Source organism: Ixodes scapularis, unplaced genomic scaffold (assembly GCF_016920785.2).
Source record: "Ixodes scapularis isolate PalLabHiFi unplaced genomic scaffold, ASM1692078v2 PGA_scaffold0__279_contigs__length_252992795, whole genome shotgun sequence".
NCBI lineage: Eukaryota > Metazoa > Arthropoda > Arachnida > Ixodida > Ixodidae > Ixodes > Ixodes scapularis.
In genome coordinates, this window is record NW_024609835.1 from 149,257,973 (window position 1) to 149,278,701 (window position 20,729).

A 20,729-nucleotide genomic window follows, 5' to 3' on the forward strand; every position below is an offset into this window, starting at 1 on the left:
CCACCAGGTGCACATTGAAAGATCGTTTATTTAGCTTTACAATTAGTTTTCTTGCGCCTTTCAACAGAAGACTGGGGTTTTTGAGGTTAGGGTGCAACATGCAACAGATTAAAGCTAAATAACGAGCGCTGAAATTTCGTTTCCCTACCCCTTTAACGGTATCAGCGGACATAGCCAAGGGAAGGCAAGTAAAAAAAAGGACTAACACAGACAGAAGGTGGGGAGCTCAGGTGCTACAATCTATGTCTGCCACGGACGCACCCTTCTCACCACGCCACTCTGCATTATGAACCGTATAGGGCCGCCGACTGACCATAACGGTACATGCTAATATTTGTCCCTTGGCCAATGTTAATGTTTTGCCTCCTCTTCTACATTGAAAAACCCAAAGATGAAGGTTACAGGAAACAGCAAACGTAATGTCTCTCATGTGTAGCTGTAGAAATTAACTTTCACGAGCTACATTTTATGTCTAGTCGCTGGCCATATGAGCTCCCCCTTCGAACACCAACCGGAGCAGCGGAAATTTAGCGCGCAGCGCGTCGAGCCTGGTGAGGTTGACGGTTGTGGTTATCAATAGGGATGTCGCGAACCACCCTAGGTTCGATTTCGAAAGGTTTCGTTATTTGCGAAGCGAACTGAGGTTCGATTTCGAAAAATTTCTATATTTTCGTACCGACCGAGGTTCGATTTCGAAAAATTCGCAACTTTTGACCACAGCGGAGTTTCGAATTCGAAAATTTCGAAGCTTTCACGGTTTCCAAAATTTCGAATTCGAATATTTCGAATATTTTTTTACTTCAGGTTCGATAAATTCGAAGATCTCGAAATTCTTTGTAAAAAAAATTCGAAAACTTCGAACGCTTCGAATTTTTATAGACATGAAGTTCGAACAAATCGAAGATTTCGAATTTCTTTTTACATAAAGTTCGAAAAGTTCGAAGGTTTCGATTCTCTTTTAACGCTAAATTAAAAAAAAACAAAAAAAAAAAACTTCGAAGATTTTAAATTTTTTTCTAATCCAAGTTTTCAAAGTTCGAAGTCCGATTTTCAAGTTTTTCCACAGTTTCAGTTTCAAATAACGTTTTCACGACTCACTGGTTTTCACAAAATCAAGTTTAGAAAAGTTAGGGTGTGATATCTAGATTCTGCGAAGTTGGTCAGGCAATTAAATGAGACGATGAGTGTCCCGGACGTGCTAGAATATTTGCCAGTGCAGAATTGTGACCGCCAGCCCCGGGGGGGGGGGGGGGGGGGGGTTTAACCTGCATCACGCAGTAGTGATTGCACGAACACACTGTTTTACGAGACTCATCCAGTTCGAAACGGCCAGGGGCGAGCAGGAGGTTGAGGCTCAGAAAAACCTTGAAGCGAGCTGGCAAACTACCTCGCCACCCCTTGCACGCTGGTAGTAATCCGATCCGGTGAAGTTTATAATTGTCCTGGAGGTTTATTTTCTGGGACGGAGGAATCGCCTCGCAGAAAGCACAAAAGCCGACACAACTCGAGGTCGAGGAGCGTTCTACCATACAAGTGGCGTCGGAAGAGGAAAAACGGGGGGAAAGAGGGTAGCGGGGGGGGGGGGGGGGGGGGGGGGCTTCAGCCTCCTTCTCCCCCTTGCAGGAATTTCGATCTGTTAAAGAAAACAATACGGGGAAAGAGGGCGTGGTCGAGCTTATTTTAATCTGAAATTATTTATGCATATGTATAGCTACTGTCGCTCTTCACTGCATAAAAGGTCATTGTTAGAAACTCGTTGTCAGAAGGCACTGCTCGTCACATGCTTAGTGGTTCAGAAGTTCAAAGCTGTCTTTTCGACCTAAACACCTGTGCCGATAGTAACAAAAAAAAAAAAAAGAAGAATAAATGCGGAAATAAAAAGCAGGAGAAAAAAAAAAACTATCAAGAATTCGTCGGAAGTGTTCTATTCTTGCATATTCAGAGGTTCAGAACTTCGAAACAAGTTTCTTTTACCAAAATGTGTACAGGCTAAAAGAAACACGTCCAAGGAACGTGAAGCGAAAAAAAAAAAAAAAAGTTTTCTTTTAATGACGTGTTGAACTTGAACACTATTAGAAATCTTCTCCCATGAGTTAATTTATTCCTTAACGTGAAAAAACAATAAATATATTATTTCGTATTCTGCAGATGGCAATGATATGTACTGTCTGTGATGTTAATTTAAATGCGATACCTCAAACAACTTAGACGAAAATAAATATCAAGTTTAGGTTATAATTGCATGCAGATACATGTTTGGACATTTCTTCGAAACTCACGTTGAATAACAATAATCACATCTTAAGACGGCACTTACCTAGGCTATACATAGATCATTCTTAAAAAAAAGTATAACATATCTACCATAAATAGCTCCGGCTGCAGCGTGCTTCAAATCTGGCATAAACGATAATCGTCAAAAACCCGTCGTCCTTCCTCGCCCCTTCGGAGATTTCTTTCTTTAAACCTAAGCATGCCAGAACATTGAAATAAACGACATTGTCTTTCGTAAGGAACGCAGCACCGCGTGTAAAAGTTCGAGAAAAAAAAATTACGAATGTACCCCACTACTTGAAATCAAATGAAACCGTCCGCCGGTCTTTCGAAGTTCGACGAACGTCGAACTTTTACCCTAAAAGTTCGAAGTTCGTCGAACTTCTGACTTTTCAGAATCCGAAAGTTCGAAACTTTTCGAATTCTCTTGATAAATAAATTCGAAAGTTCGAAATTCATCGAATTTTTTTGTCAGTCAAGTTCGAAAGTTCGACAAGCATCGAACCTTGCAGCGCAATAAGTTCGAAAGTTCGAAAAAGATCAAATTTTTTAGCGTAATAAGTTCGACGGTTCGAAAAGCGTCGAACTTCTTAGCTTAACAAGTTCGAAAGTTCGACCTCCGTCGAATTTTACGATATAGACAATTCGAAAAATCGAAATCTTTCGAACCTTTCGAACCGCTTGATTCGATCATCGAAACTTCGATTCGAAAAAAGTTCGCGGCATCCCTAGTTATCAACGGTGGAGGAAGTGGGGGGGATTGCACATAAAAAGGTGCTCGTAATAGTTTCTTTCTACAGCTGTCTATGAGACATTGTTGAGTTTGAACCTCGCTGCACCCCTTGAATTCGTGACAGACAAAAAGTGTTTTGACAAAATATAAAACGAGCTGTCTAGGTCAAGAGAAGAGCAATCTCGGAGGCCTTAAAGGTAACCTGCGGCTGCTGGATGACCTGCTGTAAACGGACCCAGAATTCGCGAGCATAGAGAGAGGTGCAGAAGCTATGTGATACTCAAGTGAAAAGTTAATAAGCTCAAATCATTATTCAGCTTAAGCCCAAAATCTATGATTCGCACATGCCTATTATTTTAAGTATGAAGCCAAAGGCAAACAATGTAGTTCTCTGTTGATTTATTGCCAAATATAATACATTTTCAGTAACTGGATGGTTGGCTTATGTTTCAAAGGTTGCGATAAAAAATACAATACTTAATTGGGTGAAAAGCAAACCATTGTAACAATTGTGTGCATGATCATATTCTACAAGTCGTTTTACATGCATACACAGCACTCTATTTGAAAGCTAATAGAATTTAAAAAAAAAAGGACGTGAGAGTTACGTTGATGCCTTTTTCACTGCGTGTTCGTAAGACTCGGCGGACATTAGTAAAGTGAATAATTGTCACAGTATGTTGACTAATGGACGATAATCTGTTAGCTTTGAAATTAATGGCTTCATGGACCATGTTGCAACTAGAGTGTTAAAAGCCAGTCAATATGAAAAGCTATACCGATTCAAATCAATCACGAAAAGCCAAGCGGCTTCGAGGTATTCATTGTCAAACTTTTGCATTTTTAATGTCGGGTGCAAAAATCGCGCTCAGCTTTAGCTCAAGAATTCGTGCCGTTAAGGGTGGGTAGAACAGTGAAAAAAGTCGTACCGGGAGGTACGTCGTCACTATCTCGACTGTGTGTCCTTAGTGGAAGCATCGGCGTCATACTTCCAGAATAGTGAAGGTGCGTCCGAAGCAACCACGTCCGCACGACATCCTGAGGCCTTCTGAGCGCAAGAGTTTTAGAGCGCAGCTCTTAGGGGCCCGTTTCCGGCTTGAGCGGCGTCGGCGTCGGCGTCGGCGTAACCGCGCGGTGCATCATGGGAAATGTCCCATAATGCACCGCGCGAGCCCCCACCGGGGTCACGTGACCTCGTGGGGGGCACGTGACCCCCCCCCCCCCGAGGTCACGTGACCCCGGTGCATCATGGGAAATGTCCCATAATGCACCGCGCGAGCCCCCACCGGGGTCACGTGACCTCGTGGGGGGCACGTGACCCCCCCGAGGTCACGTGACCCCCCGAAGTCACGTGACTCCCCTGAGGTCACGTGACCCAAGCCGATGTTGCGTGACCCCCCAATGCCGGTGACGTCATCGTCACTGATGACGTCATCGGCATCCACATCGTCATCGCCATCATCACTGATGACGTCACCGGCATCCACATCGTCATCGTTATCATCACTGATGACGTCACCGGCATCCGCATCGTCATCGTCATCATCCCTGATGACGTTACCGACATCCGCATCGTCATCGTCATCATCACTGATGACGTCATCAGTGACGTCACTGATGTCGTCACCGGCATCCACATCGTCATCGTCATCGTCACTGATGACGTCACCGGCATCCGCATCGTCATCGTCATCATCACTGATGACGTCACCGGCATCCGCATCGTCATCGTCACTGATGACGTCACCGACATTCGCATCGTCATCGTCATCATCACTGGTGAAGTCATCAGTGACGTCACTAATGACGTCAGCGGTACCCGCATCGTCATCGTCACTGATGACGTCATCAGCGACGTCAGTGATGACATCATCGGCATTGGGGGTCACGTGACCCCCAAGGTCACGTGACCCCCCAAGGTCACGTGACCCCCCCCTGGTTAGTTTAACCCCCCCCCACCCCCAGTGCCCTTCCCTCCTCCTCCTCAAGAGCTGCGCTCTAATTCGGCGTTACAGGGAGTTGTAAGCAGCTTTCATTTTTTTTATTGGGCGACAAAAAGGCAGATGTTTAGGATTGAATATCTCAAAATTGTTGCCACTCGCAAATTGTGTCAATTGGGTGAGTGTTCAATATTCACTGCCTTTGAAACTAGAATTGAAAAATATCCCATAAAACCATTATTTAAAAATATTATTAAAATTTTGGTTAAATAGTTTTGAATAACATACTGCGAACGGTTTTCCCCTTATGTAATGTCCTCAGAGCCCCACAAAGATACGGTGAAGGCGGCATCCAAGTAACACTCACGCCGTTTATTTTTTTCTTTAATTTTGTTTGAATTGAAGTAGAAAGCTTTGTATATATGTATATAAAAATATATATTAATTCCGGGTGCATGTGCATGCAGCCGTGCTTCATCAAACTATAGAGGTCAACTTTTTCGTTAAGAAACACTGGATCAAAGCGGACAAGGCCAGTTTACATAAACCCCCAGCACAGCATGTGCCATGGACCGCTAGAAATGATCGCTCACCTCATAGAACACTCTGCGCGTCTTGAAGATAGCGGCTTGCGGTCTTTGACGGTGAGTCTACTCGCTTGGTGCAGCTGGGACCTGCAATAAATTCAATACCGCTTGCCATATCCCACAAAGTAACAAAGAAAAGCCAGTAATACATAAGTCTACAGCGCGACATGTCCCAAGGACCGCTAGAAAGTCTCACTTGATTCATAGAACACTTCATGCGACAAAACCCCAAAACCATTGAACTTAGTAAAAATGTTGCAGAAAAGTAAGGATCTGTATTCAGCTGTGTCAAAACACGTGATCTTATGTAATAAGTGTATGGCCTTATAGAACACTACTTAAAACATTTTGACTAGCGAGAGTGACCACAAGTGTATACTGAAAGAATCAATAACAATGATGAAACCCAGATATTAGTCGAATGCCTTCCCTGTGTTTTGCCATCGAGTGGAAGAAGTTTCTTGGCCTCTATTTTTCATTAGAAACAGGTGTGATGTCCGTCTGTGTTTTGAAATCTTCATGTTGTGCTTATCCTTTATTTCCTGTTGAAAGCTCAAGGGCATTTCCTGTTGTTTGTTTAATCAGACTTACCCAGATGGTTAGTAGGTTGCTTCTTTGCGTTTACTGTTTTTGGGTATGTTAGGAGTTGTGAACAGCATTACGCTCTAAGGTCCACGAGGGAATTCCCCTTGTAAAGTGGTGGTAAGCAGACGACAAAATTGTAAAGGGTGACTTCATGTCTTCCCTTTTGTTTCCTCTTTTGGGTCACCTATTCATTTTTTGTCAATTAAAACTCAGCTGTGATGGACACTTTTCTGCGTTTGTATTATCTTCCTGAGAACCCGTCTTGAATAAGTTGTTTGTGTTTAGCCTGTATAGCTAGCTTGTCCCTCGTTTTTATTTTTGTTCATTAATGAATGACTAGGATTCAAGTGTAAGCACAGTGTTAATGCATACTAATAAATAGCAGCATACTTTTATTGAAGATAGTCCATAAAAGCACGCTGCTACTGGCTACCAACTAGTTCAAGCATCAGCACTATAGTGCTGATGATTGAATTAGTTGGTAGCCAATCATTAAAAGAAATTATGAAGAATATGGAAACACAGGATACCAACACAACACAGCGCTGTGTTGATCTCCTTCTTGTCCGTGCCCTTCACACTCCATGTTTTTAATAATACATTTTTCAATAATTGTTTGCATGGCATAGGGGTTCACTGGAACGGCCCACCTGCCAGTGCATTCACTTTAGGGCAGTTCCCCGTTCCTCATGGTGCCATCGTTGAGGAAGTGCAAGGCGGATGTCACTCTCACTCTTGTGGTTCGGTTCCCCAGGTTCCCATAGGTCTCATGCTGCAGCTTGCCAAATTGAGTGAGGCCTTCCAGCCCTGCAGGTAAAGTCAATTCCACTCTTTTAGACCTAGGCACCCATATTTTGTGTATACCTGAAAGAAGCTCTAACAGAGAAGAAACAAAATGATTGGCGCTTTTTGAATGCATCTTTTTCTTTCGCTGAGAACATACATACAAGGCACATGCTATTGTACATTCAGGGCCGGTTGCACCAACGCCGCTTAGCGTAAAGCGGAGCTTAGCCGGGAACATAAGCTTAGTTTCGGTTTCGTTCGGTTGTACCGAAATCGCGTATCGCTAAACCTAGCACTAAACTACGCTTAACTTGAGCGCTCAACATTGGGCGCTTTGCTTTTGGTTGTTTCTTAATCCTGGATTTAAAGCATGGCGGCTGGTTTGTCGCGGTCGACGCGGTGGACGAAATTGGTAGTGCAAAATGTTTTATTTATTTATTTTATTTCAAAATACTATCAGTCCCTACATGGGACTATGAAAGGGAGGGCATGAAAAAAAAAAAACTTGATAAACACTGAAGGAACAAAATAAAAAGAACACAGCAAAAACTTCACAACTGCAACAACATCAGCGTGAAAGTCTCGACTGAATGACCTTCGATTGTGACAAGGATGCATAATATTGTCGCATGAAGTGTTTGGCTCTCCACTCTCAGGGCGCGTTAGCCCTAACCGAGATACGTACGGAGCTGTAGGGCTCACGTCTGTCTTCCCGTTTTTTCTTCTCTCAACGAGCTTATTCGTATGTACTTACTAATTTTCGCATAACTGTAACGCATTGTTATTTACCACCTTGTTTATTTACACTTGCAGCGCGTATCCTTCAATCCGATCAGCGCGTTGAATAGTGGCAGTACATGATCTCGGTGATCAGCTGATTGTCGACACCTCTGCCGTTTGCATTCGATTGCGGCGCTTTTAAGTAATAAAACAGCAAAAATTCAATTTCTTTAGTTTTCTGAGTTTTGAAACAATCTTCAGTGAATTTTTCTAATCTCGCGAATAGAATCTTGGCTTCAGGAAACTGTATCGTTCCACAACCGTAACCTTTTTAGTGATCGCGATTTTTTAGGAATATTTTGCTTTATATCTTTCATTCGTGGCGACGACAAATCGTAACGACTACTATGCTAGATTTGTCTATTGCTGTGTCGGGGCAGGCTGGGGCAGGTGATGCGAAGAGACGACCGTTCTTATCGGCACGATGTGTTGTATTAGTGGGAGTATTTTTTTTTAACTCGACAGTGTGAAACTGATGTCCGCTTGAGGCTGCAGCGGATGTTTAACGACGCTACAGCGCAGTTCTGTCACCTTGCTGATAACAACGAGTACCGTCGATGCAAGGTCTCGTGACCTGACCTCTCGACGACTTCTATTCGACGATTTCCGGGCATTTTCGCAGCTGCCGTGGCGAGTTCGTCACTGTTTTGTACTTCATCGGTCTCAGGCATGACTTGATTTTAGTAGTCATCTTACCTGCCTACTTATTCTCGATGATGTTTTGTCTTCAGCGAGTAGAGTGTCCTTCTCGCGTTCGGTGAGATTTGGGGCCCCCGATGGCTCCTTCACCTCAAAACGTGAGCACGAAAACTACTGCCACTGTCAAAATATCCTGTTATCAACCGATATTAAGCAAACAATCACAGATGTAAAGAGCATTCGTGTTTATTTAAAGCTTTGACTTCTGTTATTGAAAGTTAAGCGAAAAAAATGACTGAATTTAGAGACCTTTAATTTGTTAAGGCGCGTTCCCACCGGCGATGCGATCTAGTCGCGGAGCGGCTGAGCCAATCAACGGCGTTCGGAGCGAGAGTTTTCGAAAAACGACTCGCCAACGAAGGGATTGGACTCGCTCATCGCGCACGCCGGTGTGACCATCTAACTTTCAATTCGTATCGTGCGGCTGCTTACATCGCCGGTGGGAATGCGCCTTTAGTCACCGAAGAAATACAGTGAAAAGCAGACGCCGACGACGACTACTACGGCAGTTTTTTTGTTTACATCACGTGTTTCCTCTCCGCCAATCGTATTCGTCCCTCTGAGCGTTCCCTAGTTTGCTCTGTTTGTCCCTACATTCCCTACGCAAATCCAGCGTTTAACTAGGGACGCGCCTGTAAAGCCGGGTTTACGTTGGCGCAACCGGAATTTAAACCCGTGCTTATCCGAGCTCGGTTTAGCACGCTAAGCCGACTTAAGAAAGAGCCGCTTTGGGTTAAGGTAAGCGACGTTGGTGCAACCAGCCCTCAGTGGTGCAGCTTAATTCATGAAGAACACTTTTTTATATAACTTCAAGCTCTTAGAGAAAAGATTCAATATAATGGGTCGGACATAAATGGTTGCTAAGAACTGTCCTATACATTTACACATTATCTGATATCAAAAAAAGAGTAGCGCAGGGTAGGGCTGCACTGCATCATTTACGATTTTTGTAACCAATTAACAGTTGGCATTTATTTATTTATTACTATTGGCTATTATTGTTTGACAGAAAGAATAACCGGGCGAGTTGGTACGATGGTAGTCTTCCGACTCCACGCAATAATCAGATTGGACATTAGACGTTTAAGTTCATTCTTTTCTACATTTCTTTATGTTTTTGCTATGAAGAAAGCTATACGCACTTCGGAGTGCACTTCCGACGGGAATGGCTATACGCACTCCGCTAATCTCGTATAGAACAAATGGTCACAACGAGTTTTTCTGAGCGGTGGCATAGCATAGGGTTCCACTTCCGGCTTTCAGCCAGAGCGGACGGCGCTATGAATCGCTCCCCGAAAGAGGCGATGGGGCCGCGGTGAAACGAATGTTTCTTCTCTGCCAAATGATTACCGTCTACTTTTGCCTGCTCTGCCCACCGGAGATGCTGCTAAGCTCAGCGTGATTCTTCAGGCTGATCTTCAAAAAAGACCCTACGGATTGAAGACTTCCGTGAACCGTTAGACAAGGTGGGAGTTTTGCCAGGCTTGGCTGGTCTGGGGGCCTTCCAGATGAGCCACGTCTGGCTGTTGAAACTTCATTGACTGGAAGCAAAGACCATGCTTTTGGAAGCAGGCAGCTTACAAGTAAAGGGCCGCTTTTGCCATCTCGTAGACCCGAGTCGGAGGGAACTGCGCATCAAGCTCCACTGGGTCACGTTCGACGTCCCAGTGGACACGGTGCGTCGTGCCTTCGAGCCCTTCAGCTTGGTCAAGGAAATCATCCGGGAAAAGTGGAAAGTGCCAGGCTTTGTCGGCGTCGAGTCCACCACGCTGGTGGCGCGGATGACGTTGAAGGACGGCGTTTCCCTGGAGAACCTCCCACACCAGCTGCGGACCTGCGGGGGGAACGTCCTGGTCGTCGTCCCTGGTCGTGCGCCGATCTGCCTCCGGTGCCACCGAGCGGGGCACATACGCCGAGACTGCAGGGTGCCCCGGTGTAACCTGTGCCAGGCCTTCGGACACGAGGCCTCGTCGTGCGTGAAGACGTACGCCCGCGTCACTGGCAACAACACCGCCGTGGCGTCGGACGACGCCGAGTGCATGGACGTGTTCGTGGCCGAGAGAGCAGCAACAGCGACGACGCCGACAGACCAGCAAACCCAGGGTGGGCCCGCAGAGAACGACAGAGTCTGTGATGAGGCGAAACCAAGACCCTCGCCCTGGGCATCACAAGTAAAGGCGGCCCCCGAGGTACTCGAAGAAGTCGCGGCTGAAAAGGTGACAAACACTCCAGACCTCCCAGCGGCAACCGCCGTGCCGGGGGACGATGACGGCAAGGACCATGTCGACGAAGACGTCGGGACAACCGTTCACGACGAAGTCAAGGGCCAGGGTGACGACGACGGCAAGCCCGAGGGCGAAGGTGGCGTCGACGCCAGGCTCAAGGACGCGGAGACTGGAGCGGCGAGGCGACGGCACGAAGGCGTAAGCTCCAAGATCGCCGACAGGGAACTGCGACGCCTCGAGCGCGTGTGGGCTGGCAACGGGGGACTTAACCCTCAACGGTTGAGGTCTCGCCAGCGCAGGGAGGAGCAACCGAAGTGAGTTGTCACGTCTACTGTTGTAAAAGGTTTCTTCACAGTTATTTTTTTTTTCTTTTTTTTTCTAAACGCAGTTATTTTCCGTTGGTCCTACCTAGTATTTAAGCATGCTAGAAAAGTCTTTGCCCGTAGGCACTTCAAATGTACGGGGACTGTGTTCAAGGCGCCGGCAGTGCCAACTAAGCCGCCTGTTTATTGAGCACGACCTCGATATTGTGGCGGTTCAAGAGACAAAGATGGAAGGCGAGAGACAGACGGAGAGAATGGTGCAGATGTTTGAGTCGCGGTACGACGTTTGTGTTAGTCACGCTGTCGGAACGTCTGGCGGGTGTCTTTTGTTTTTTGCGCAAGGGTTTGTTTACTGTAGTGCAGTTTATTAGTGATGAGTCAGAGCGTTTTGTCCTTTGTGATTTTTTTTTCTAGTAACATTTTCCGTGTTTTGCGCATTTACGCACCGAATAGAATCGATGAAAGAGTGCTTTTTTTTAAGAGTTTTGAGAAGTATGTTCGGACCAATCGGCGTGTCATTTTGCTTGGGGACTTTAATTGTGTGTGCGCGTCGCGTGATCGGTTGAACAGCAGAAGGTTTCATGATGAAAGTGCTTTACTTTTGGGGAGTATGGTCGAACGCTACGGCTTAGAAGACGTTGCCAACCGCGTGTCTGGTGGAGGGGTTCTGCTCTTTACACACTTTCAAGGAGCAAGTCACGCTCGCCTTGACAGAGTATGTTTCTTTTGAATTGCTGAGAGTGTGTAAAAAGTATGCTGTTGATCATGTGTCATTTAGTGACCACTGCCTCGTTTCTTTTATGCTATGGGCATCTAAGGAAAAGCCGAAAAAGTTTGATTGGAATCTTTGGAAATGTAACACTAAGCTCCTTGGCGATGAATATTTCGTTAATTTAGTTCGTCAAACTCTAGACGAGTTGGCAAGGGCCAAGGGGAACGATTTTGGTGTAAAGTGGGAACTTTTTAAACAGGATGTAAAAATGATAGCGCTTGAACGCTCAAGTATTTTGAAACACAAGAAGGAAAAGGCAAGGCAGGAACTAGATGGCCGGCTGAAAGAGTTATTGCACGAAGAATGTTTATCGCCTGGGCTTTTCGCTGATGATATTGTCAGTCTAAAAAAACGTCTAGAAGCGCTAGATACTGATCAGTATCAGGGGGCTGTTGTACGGGCGCGTTTGAAACGCATATCTGATGGGAAGATTCCCACCAAAAGGGCAGTTGGCATTGAAAGAAGATATGCCGCCAAGAAATAGAAAAGTGAAATTCAGTATCGGGGTACGTTGTCTAGTGACAAGGAAAGCATCGAAAAAGCGTTTGTTGAGCATTGCGAAGGACTTTTTAGTTATTGCGCACGCAAGAGGAACGATTTTCGGAGTTTTTTTTTACCGTTCACGACGAAGCTGGCAGACGGGCTTAAGGAAAGGCTAGAACAGCCTATCACGTTAGGTGAGGTCGAAAAGGCAATAGACGATTTGAAGGGGGGAAAATCGCCTGGGGGGTCCTGATGGTTTCGGAGCGGAGTTTTATAAAGCGTTTAAAGATCGTGTAGGTCCTTTTTTGCACTGTGTTTTTTTCCGAGGCGTTCCGACCTAATGTTTTACCCCCATCTTTTTTGTTTACTCATACTGTTTTAATCCCCAAGAGCGAGGATCGAGTTAAGCTACGCACGGTTGGAGCGTACCGCCTGATTACTCTGTCGAATGTGGACTATACGATTTCGATGAAGGTGCTGGCGGAACGACTACAAGGTGTGATCAACCTTATAGTCGGTCCTCACCAGACGTCTGGTATTAAGGGGAGGACAATTGTTACAAACGTGCATGTAGCGCGAAGCATCTTGGAGTGCTGCGACGATTTCCAACAAAAGGTTGCGCTGCTACAGATAGACCTCGAGAAAGCCTTTGACCGCGTATCAGACGAAATTTTTTTTTCCATCTTAGAACATGTTAATTTAGGTTCGGTGCTGTGCGATGGGGTACGCATGGCTTACCTTAACTGCGCCACCCGTCTGGTTGTGAATAAGAGTGTGAGTGAACGTATCCCCCTTTATTCTTCTGTGCGGCGGGGATGCCCGCTTTCGCAGCTGCTGTTTTGTATTTTTCTAGAACCGTATTGTATGAGTGTGTTACGTAGTGAACATATACGCGGCTTTAATTTACAAGCGACCGAGGGTCGTTTTTTGGCATATGCCGATGATGTGGCTATTTTTTGTACTGACCAAGAGAGTGTAAAGAAAGCTGTAGAACTAACAGAGAAGTTCTGCGAGAGCACGTGCAGTGCTGTAAATGGGCAAAAGTGTCAGGGGTTTTGGCATGGAGACTGGCCCGCCAAGCCCACTGTTTTTGAACGTGTCACGTGGTCTGACACGCCGGCGCGGTATCTTGGAGTTCCACTGGAACAATACCGCGACAGCGAGGAGTATTGGAATGAAGAAGCTCAAGCGCTGCGCGCAAGGGCGGATAAGTGGGGGGGGGGGGGGGGGGGGGGAGAGGCTTTTCAATGTTTGCACGTGCCTCAGTGTGCAACGCCTTTTTAGCTGCGAAGGTCTGGTACGTGCTGCAGGTACTGCACTGCTCGCGGGTCAACATCCAGCGCATACACCGTGTTATTGCTGTGTTTATTTGGAGCTCGACTTGGGAGAGAACAAGCCGAACTAATCTTTTTCGGCGTGTCAAGGATGGCGGGCTGGGTCTGTCGCATCTTTTTGTCAGACAACTCCTTAATAGGTTTTGTTTTCTAAGAGACCAGAAGGACCCTCTACTGCGTTCAGTCATTTAGGTGCGGCTATGCAGAGCATTGCCCGATATTATTGTCTCGACTGATATGCATTCCAGTTATGGCATACACGGTTTTCTGAAGGAAGTTGTGTCTGCTTATCGGTTCTTGGCAACGCGGTCTTCGCTCGAGTATTTGTCCAGTGTGTCGCGAAAATGTTTGACCAAAGACTTGGTTGTTTCCCTTTTTCCCACTCCACTGTACCGTTCCTTGTACAATGCGGAAAGTGGTCAGGATGTTTTGAAGCATGTCAAGCAAATGAGGGTACCCGCCTTCACGAAATCTTTTCTCTTTAAATTACACAGTGAAACCCTGCCGGTCAAAGTTTTCTTAGAGGAAAAAGGTATTCCCGTCGCATGGTCTGTAAACTGTTTACTTTGCAAAATGCCAGAGACAATAGAACACGTTTTTCTTAACTGCTGGGACGCAGTGTTCCTTTGGGACGTCCTTCAAAGGACCCTTAAAAAGGACCTACCATTAACACCTCACGGAATTCGTTATTTGCCTGTTGATGTAGGAGACAACATTGCACCATATGACATGATCATGCTGGTCGGTCTCCATGGCTTGTGGCGCTGCCGCATGGCTGTAAGACACGCGGACGTCGACGTGCGTCCCGCACAAAAGTATTTTGTTGAAATGATGTGTTTTTTGAAAGAAGTGTTTAAGGTTCAGCAGCCACCCCCAGATTTTTTGCCACTTCTTGAGGAGCTGGCGACCATCACTGGTCTGTGAAGGTGTTTGATGAGTTTGATATATGTATGTGCACAATAGCCTTTGAGGCTTTTGTTTTGTTTTTATTGTATGTGTGATCTGTTTGTCGCCTAAGCCAGAAACAGGCAATAAAGAAAAAAAATAGTGGCATAGCATAGGGGTTAAGGTGTCCGCTTATACGCAAGTGGACGCAGGTCGATCCGCGGTAGGCCTACTTTTTTTTTCGAGCGTTTTGTTTTTTCGAAGCATTTCACGATATTTATGACATTTTGTTTTTACAATAAACACTGAGAAAAAAAACGAATGTTGTCGACGAAGTTTTGCAGAACTAAATGGTATGGGACTCCCTTTCGGAGGTGCGATCGGGGACAGCGGGGCTTGGGTTGCCGGCTGGACGCCGCGAAGCGGCGTGTACTGGTTCACTTTTGTCATTAGCAGCCGCATACTGCCGCCGCGAAGAGGCGTGAACGCAGGCAGGGGGCTGTGTTAATGAGCTCCCCAGTGAATACACGCGCCGTTCGAAAAGGGTGGCCCGAGCGGCATGAGCTCTCCGCGGAGTGCGTATAGCAATTTCAATTCAAAGTGCACTCCGGAGTGCGTATATCTTTAGTCTTTTGCTTTTTCTAGCTCCTCTATTTTTTGTAAGGAATTTCGCCACCACTAAAAAAGGTGACATCTGAACTCTTCTTTTTTTACATCACACAATCCTAAACTTGGAAAATGTGCCGGTTCGGCAAACGCGAAGAAACCGCGCGTCTCTACGGCACAGGCGTTAAGCTTAGGCCAAAAATCATGCTGCTCGCTCTTGTAACGTTTTTCTCGCTCCCGCTTTATGAAACAAATCGGTGGCGAGCTGCTGTTCGGACAAGACGTCAGAACTAGCATGACCTGTGATTAACACTTTGGGACGGCGACTGAATGCTTGAACTGCCGTCAGACGGCACTTGAACGCTCCACAAAAGCGTCGTCGGAGGAGCGTCGGAGGACGGGGACGGCGCCCAGAACATGCCGACAGTTCCGCTGCACGACAGTCCTTCTCACACTGCGGAGAGAGCCACAGGTCTTGAAAAAGGTACGCACTTTTCAAATAACGAAACAACACATGGCAGAAGCTTAGTTAGAATAAAGCATAGCTTAGCAAGCACACGGTACACGACAAAGTTTGAAACAGCAGCCCACTTCGCAGAAACAGAAGAAAGTTGCTTACCGGCGTTTGCACGAGTCGTCCATGCTGTCCTAAACTTACGGGCGTTGGGACGAAGCAGCGTCTCCCAACTCTCAGTCATCGCTTGTTATTCTTGAACACGGTCCTCGTAAGGAAGATAACTAAAATATCCGCTAAAACGGCTAAAACGTAAAAAGAAAGGAGATTTCTGAAGCCACTGCAACTCCAACGGCCATTCAACGTCAGCCCCAACGTTACTAGAACACTCAGTTGGGAAACACCTGGGCCGCTGGCGTCCACCGAGACCGAGCTAAATACAACAACAGCGCCATTCTTTATCATTTGTCTGTACTGTGGTCACCTTGAGCTTTTAGAAAGCATGTTTTTGCGTAAAAACAAACGGAAAAGTCTCTTTTTGTATGAAATTTGTTGGAGTTTAGTACAAAAGGAAGGGCGCGTGATGTTTTTATAATTTTTAGTTTGTAAAGTTTTGCGGAACAATTAGTATTGCTTTTATACAACCATGCCTCAGCGGTCCTTTCAGGTAGCGCGTCCCGACCTAGGTGCATTTTAACTTCGGTAGAAACTCGCGGCGCGTCCACTGGGGAGATGGGGGTGGCACCCCTCTAACCACTTCCGCTGTATTTGTTTCGGCACCAAAGTGGCCGATTGAAGCCAAAATAGAAGTAACATGCGGTTCCTCGAGTGGCCGCTGTGGGAGACATGGCGGCGTTGTGTTCGCCTTAGCTCGGTTCTGGTGGACAGATTGGGGCCACTTTTTCCGAGCAGTCTCCATGGCAGTTTCCCAACTGAGTGGTTCTAGTAACGTTGGTCAGCCCCAACCGAAACTATTTGCAATAGCGATGGTCTTGCGCAGTCTTCAAGAGACTTCTTTTTTCTTTTTTAGAACGTAAGGAAGCAAACCATGATTATATTAGTAACAATAAGAATTTCACTACAATACTAATGTAAAATATTAACAAAATTTACTAAATATTAGGTTTTATTTAAACTTTAGGCTGTTTTTTTTTTGTGCAAAACCGAAATTAACTTAGGCAACGTTTCCTTCGTCGTATTAGTTTGCGTGCATGTGTGAGCGCGCGCTCGTGTATGCGTCCGCGTTCATGCGTGTGTGCATCTGTGCTTGTGCATGCGTGTGCGTCTGCGCGTGGGCGTGCGTTTCCGCGCGTGCATACGTGTGTACGTGCCTGCGCGCGTGTATGTGTGTGCCTGCGCGCGCAAGTGTTTGTTTGTGCTTTCTATTGAACTGCGCCAGCTGGCCACTGTTAAAAACGCACTTATTTATTATTATTATTATGATAAAGAATACTGTCGTTCTGATTGAAGGATGGCCCTGATTTTTAAGACTCAGGACCGTAGAATTGTCTATAGGCGGGTAAAGAAAATTTATTGGTTCCGTGGCTTTGGACACAGGGCCCTAGACTTTTCTATAGCTGGCTGTAGCTGTATTTATAGATTTCTAAGGCCGACCATACAAGGCTATAAGAGGTGATAGCCTGTCTTTTAATTTTCCATACACGACCAGAGACCATTTTTTTATGGGATGTCTCGGACTCGTTTATTATGAGTTCTGCCCCTTTATATCTGTGATTTATTGAGTATGCAATCCTATGCTCAAATGAATATTTTACCTAGGTTGGCATGGTCATGTGACAGGTTTTAGCAGCACGTGAAGAATATTTGTCGAACATATTTAGTTTATTTTAATTTCATGTCGTGTTGTCAGATATAAACTCGAGACTAACTGTATTTCTTACTTATACACTTCCATCAATAAATATTTGCAAAAAACGCAATTATTGAGCATTTCTCCATGGTTTCAAATTTCTGAGTGCGGAGTAATTTGTAAGAAAATTAAGTATAAACTCATGTATAAAATTTTGTTGGCAAACATAAAAATTCTATGCAAAAAACGCACTTTAATATCAGTTATTTGCATGAATTAAAACTGACATAATAAAAAAGAAGACCGCTAACAAGCGTTGGTGTTAAAGCAGAAATCTAACCTGTACATTTTAAAGAGAGCCATCTATAAGCTTTCCAAAACCTTTTCGTATTATTTATTTAGCACCCTCTTCTACGCCCTTCTTACGCCCTTCACTAAAGGGGGTGTAACATTAAACAGCGCGCCTTTTGGTAAAATTATGAGGGTGTATTACTAGATTTAAAGGTTATCAAAAAGTGTAGCCCACGACGTAAGTTCTACAACACCCCTTTTACACCCTTCAATGTGTGAAAACTTGTACTGTGTAGCTCCGGTACGGTGTCTGATACTCCCGGAATGTAGTCGAAGCGTATGCGTTAAAGTAACATGAAATAGAAGAATCGCGACAAATTTTCAACCTCAATATTTTCATTCGATGCTTTTCAATCTGAGCAGCTTGCAAGCACTGCATGTGCTCCCTTTAGACAATGAAAATTACTCATGTGCATTGACTTCTTTGTACTATTCCAAAATAAAACAAGAAAGAAACTTGGATCAAGGAAGGGTTCACGTCATTCTTAACGAAGTCAAAGCAGCTTGATTTTTTTTACTGATACTGCTATTTTTTTATAATTGTAATTCAAGTGCTTGTTTGCAGCCCGCAGCAAGAGGAACTGGTACAGGGCAGTACATGCAATTACAGTAAAAATGGCATTATTGGAGCCCCTAGCTCATTACGAAGTTAAAAGTAATGTTGGAATGAACGGTTGCTTTCCCTTTATTGAATGAAGTTGAAGCAAAACAGAAATGAACGCAATTGCTCAAATAAGTATCAGTACTTCAAAATCACTTACCCAAGGTACCGTTTACCTATTAAAAAGTATCCGCATGCGGGTTGTCATCGAAAAAAATATGCCCGCATACACACACGCATACCGCTCTCTCTCGAGCATTGTTTGTAATCCAACTCTATCGATGACTCCAGTTTTCTTCCGCATAAGTTGACGACGTCCAAGGTTCTACATAAGTTCACTCGTTTATCTATCATCGAGATGTTCCCAAGAGCTTGGCTCACAATAGGCTAGAAATTTTTCCGTAACCTCAACCCAGTGTTGTCCACGTTCCTCAAAAAAAGGTACGAAAGCTCGTTCCTCGTTTCTTCTGATTTTTGGAACGCCTTCCCGTTACAAGTTCCATCTGTGAGAAAGGAACTCGTTCCCGTTACAGTTTAAAAAAATAGAACGTATCGTTACATATACGTTACATTTGTATTTTTTCCTAATTACCATATTTAGTTATATCAAGCAGAGTTTTCTTATTTTTTTATCTATCCCGTTAATAGTCAACATGCAAGTTTGTATGTCGTGATGGAAGGGCACCCGGAGAAGAAAACACGTGGTAGCAGGGTTTGATTTGTTGATATATTCATGTTAAAAATCTCAGCTATTAACCATGTCCATGCTTCTAGTGCACAATTCAGACGAGCCAAATGTACTTTTACCCAAGATTGCACGAGCGTTTTACAACAACCTCACACGTTTCAGTTTAACAGACTCCCCTGTTAGAACTTAAAAACAGTTGCTTCTCGATGTTGCTGTTCGCAAGACGAGCAAGTAAAGGAGAGGGTAGGGCTTTTCGAAAGTCAGTCTTCAAAGCTACAAATACTTCGTTGTGAAGGCTGGATTTGCTGTTCAGTTTGAAGGTGGGGGACAAGAGAAGGATTAAAGGTTATTTTTTGCTTATCTTTGAAGTGACCAATGTTCGGGATACAAGGGTAAGTCCGATAACTGGCAATCTGTGGTTTTGTAATTGTAGGTCTCGTTATTGAAGTTCAGAAATTGTTTTAGTCGGAATACGAATTCTGGGTGTATAAGGATTCGTGGAACCAAAGAAAGTAACTGAGTTGAAAACAACTCTCCTTCTTTGTCTTTTCCTACTACTAAAAGTTTTGCGTTTCGTACCGCACTTTCGGGCACTCGAAATAGAATCAATGCCCACCAGCTCTCCTGCACCCTTAACTGTTAGCAAGCGAGGACCACACAAAATAATTTATAAGATTAGTAGCCAAAAAGTTAACGAGATCCTGCACTTCGTAACGATATTGTTTTTGTACTCTCATACTTTCCGTGTTAGAAATAAAATAAAAATGACCCGACTGGACGAAAAGGAACGCCGTTACTCTTTCCGTTCCAGTAAAATGTAACGCGTTCCCGTTCCAGTTCCAGTAATGCAAAATGGAATGGCGGCGTTCCTTCGGTCCTCCTAAAAGGAACGCGTTCCAGGAACGCCGTTCCTTGGAACGCCGTTCCGTACAACACTGCCTGAACGTAGTCGTCGTGACGTCAAGGATGACTGGCCACCATCAGCTCTTTCTGAACTATGCAGCTGAATATATGACGCAAAAGCAAATGAACAGACGCGATCAAGCCACGAAAGGCAGGGTTGACTCACTCGCTCTAGCAGAAGCATAGCCGCGGCATTCCCTTCGCTGATCAATGCTTGTTGAAATAAATCGCTCTCAAACTAGAATCTACCACCCGGGCTAATTATTCGTTAACCCTAAATGGGCACCATCTGGAAGGTTGGATATCTGAAACTTATTAAAGATGTCCCGAACTGAATTAACCTATTTAAAACATGAAGGAAACCCGTAAAAAAAATTACTTGCGCAGGTGTTCGTAAACGGGCAGGAAGACAGACACAAAAGTTTGTTTTCAAATCTCCTAGAAGTTTATTACGCATAGCATATCCCATAGATAAGTACAAACTTGGAAGCGCTCTGCGAAATGTAAAAAGGTGCTTCTAAGCTTTTATACAGCTAAGAAGATTGCAAAGCATGCAAGAACAGGGGTAATTTTAAGGTATGCATTGCCTATTCTCCCGGCAGCTGGAAAAATATTTTCCCCGAAATTCTACTTGCAAACGCCTCTCATTGGCGGTAAAAATCAGTTCGTCGAAGGATGTTTCATCGACAGATTGTTTTATAAACAGCTACTATGAGTAGCCTTTTTTTTTTGTAAGAAGTCACCCCAGATTGTCGCCGCAAATTTCCTGTAGGATAACGTTTCTGTAATGAGCCGTTGCAGAATGTCGCCGCGAAGCTGCGTTGAAACGGACTGCCGGCCAATGATCGATACACCCGCGAAAAAATGTCCCCGCAGTGTGAAATTCGCGTAATGAGTGTCGGTGATATGT

At 44.8% G+C, this 20,729-nt stretch overlaps 1 protein-coding gene across 1 annotated transcript; it reads left to right on the top strand.

The window, feature by feature from the left end:
- Window positions 1–391: 391 nt before the first annotated feature.
- Window positions 392–10,927, top strand: LOC115311799. The gene is made up of 2 exons (XM_040220884.2): window positions 392–397; window positions 10,178–10,927. The coding sequence occupies exons 1-2, from the start codon at window positions 392–394 to the stop codon at window positions 10,925–10,927; spliced, it is 756 nt and encodes a 251-aa protein (XP_040076818.2).
- Window positions 10,928–20,729: the final 9,802 nt, after the last annotated feature.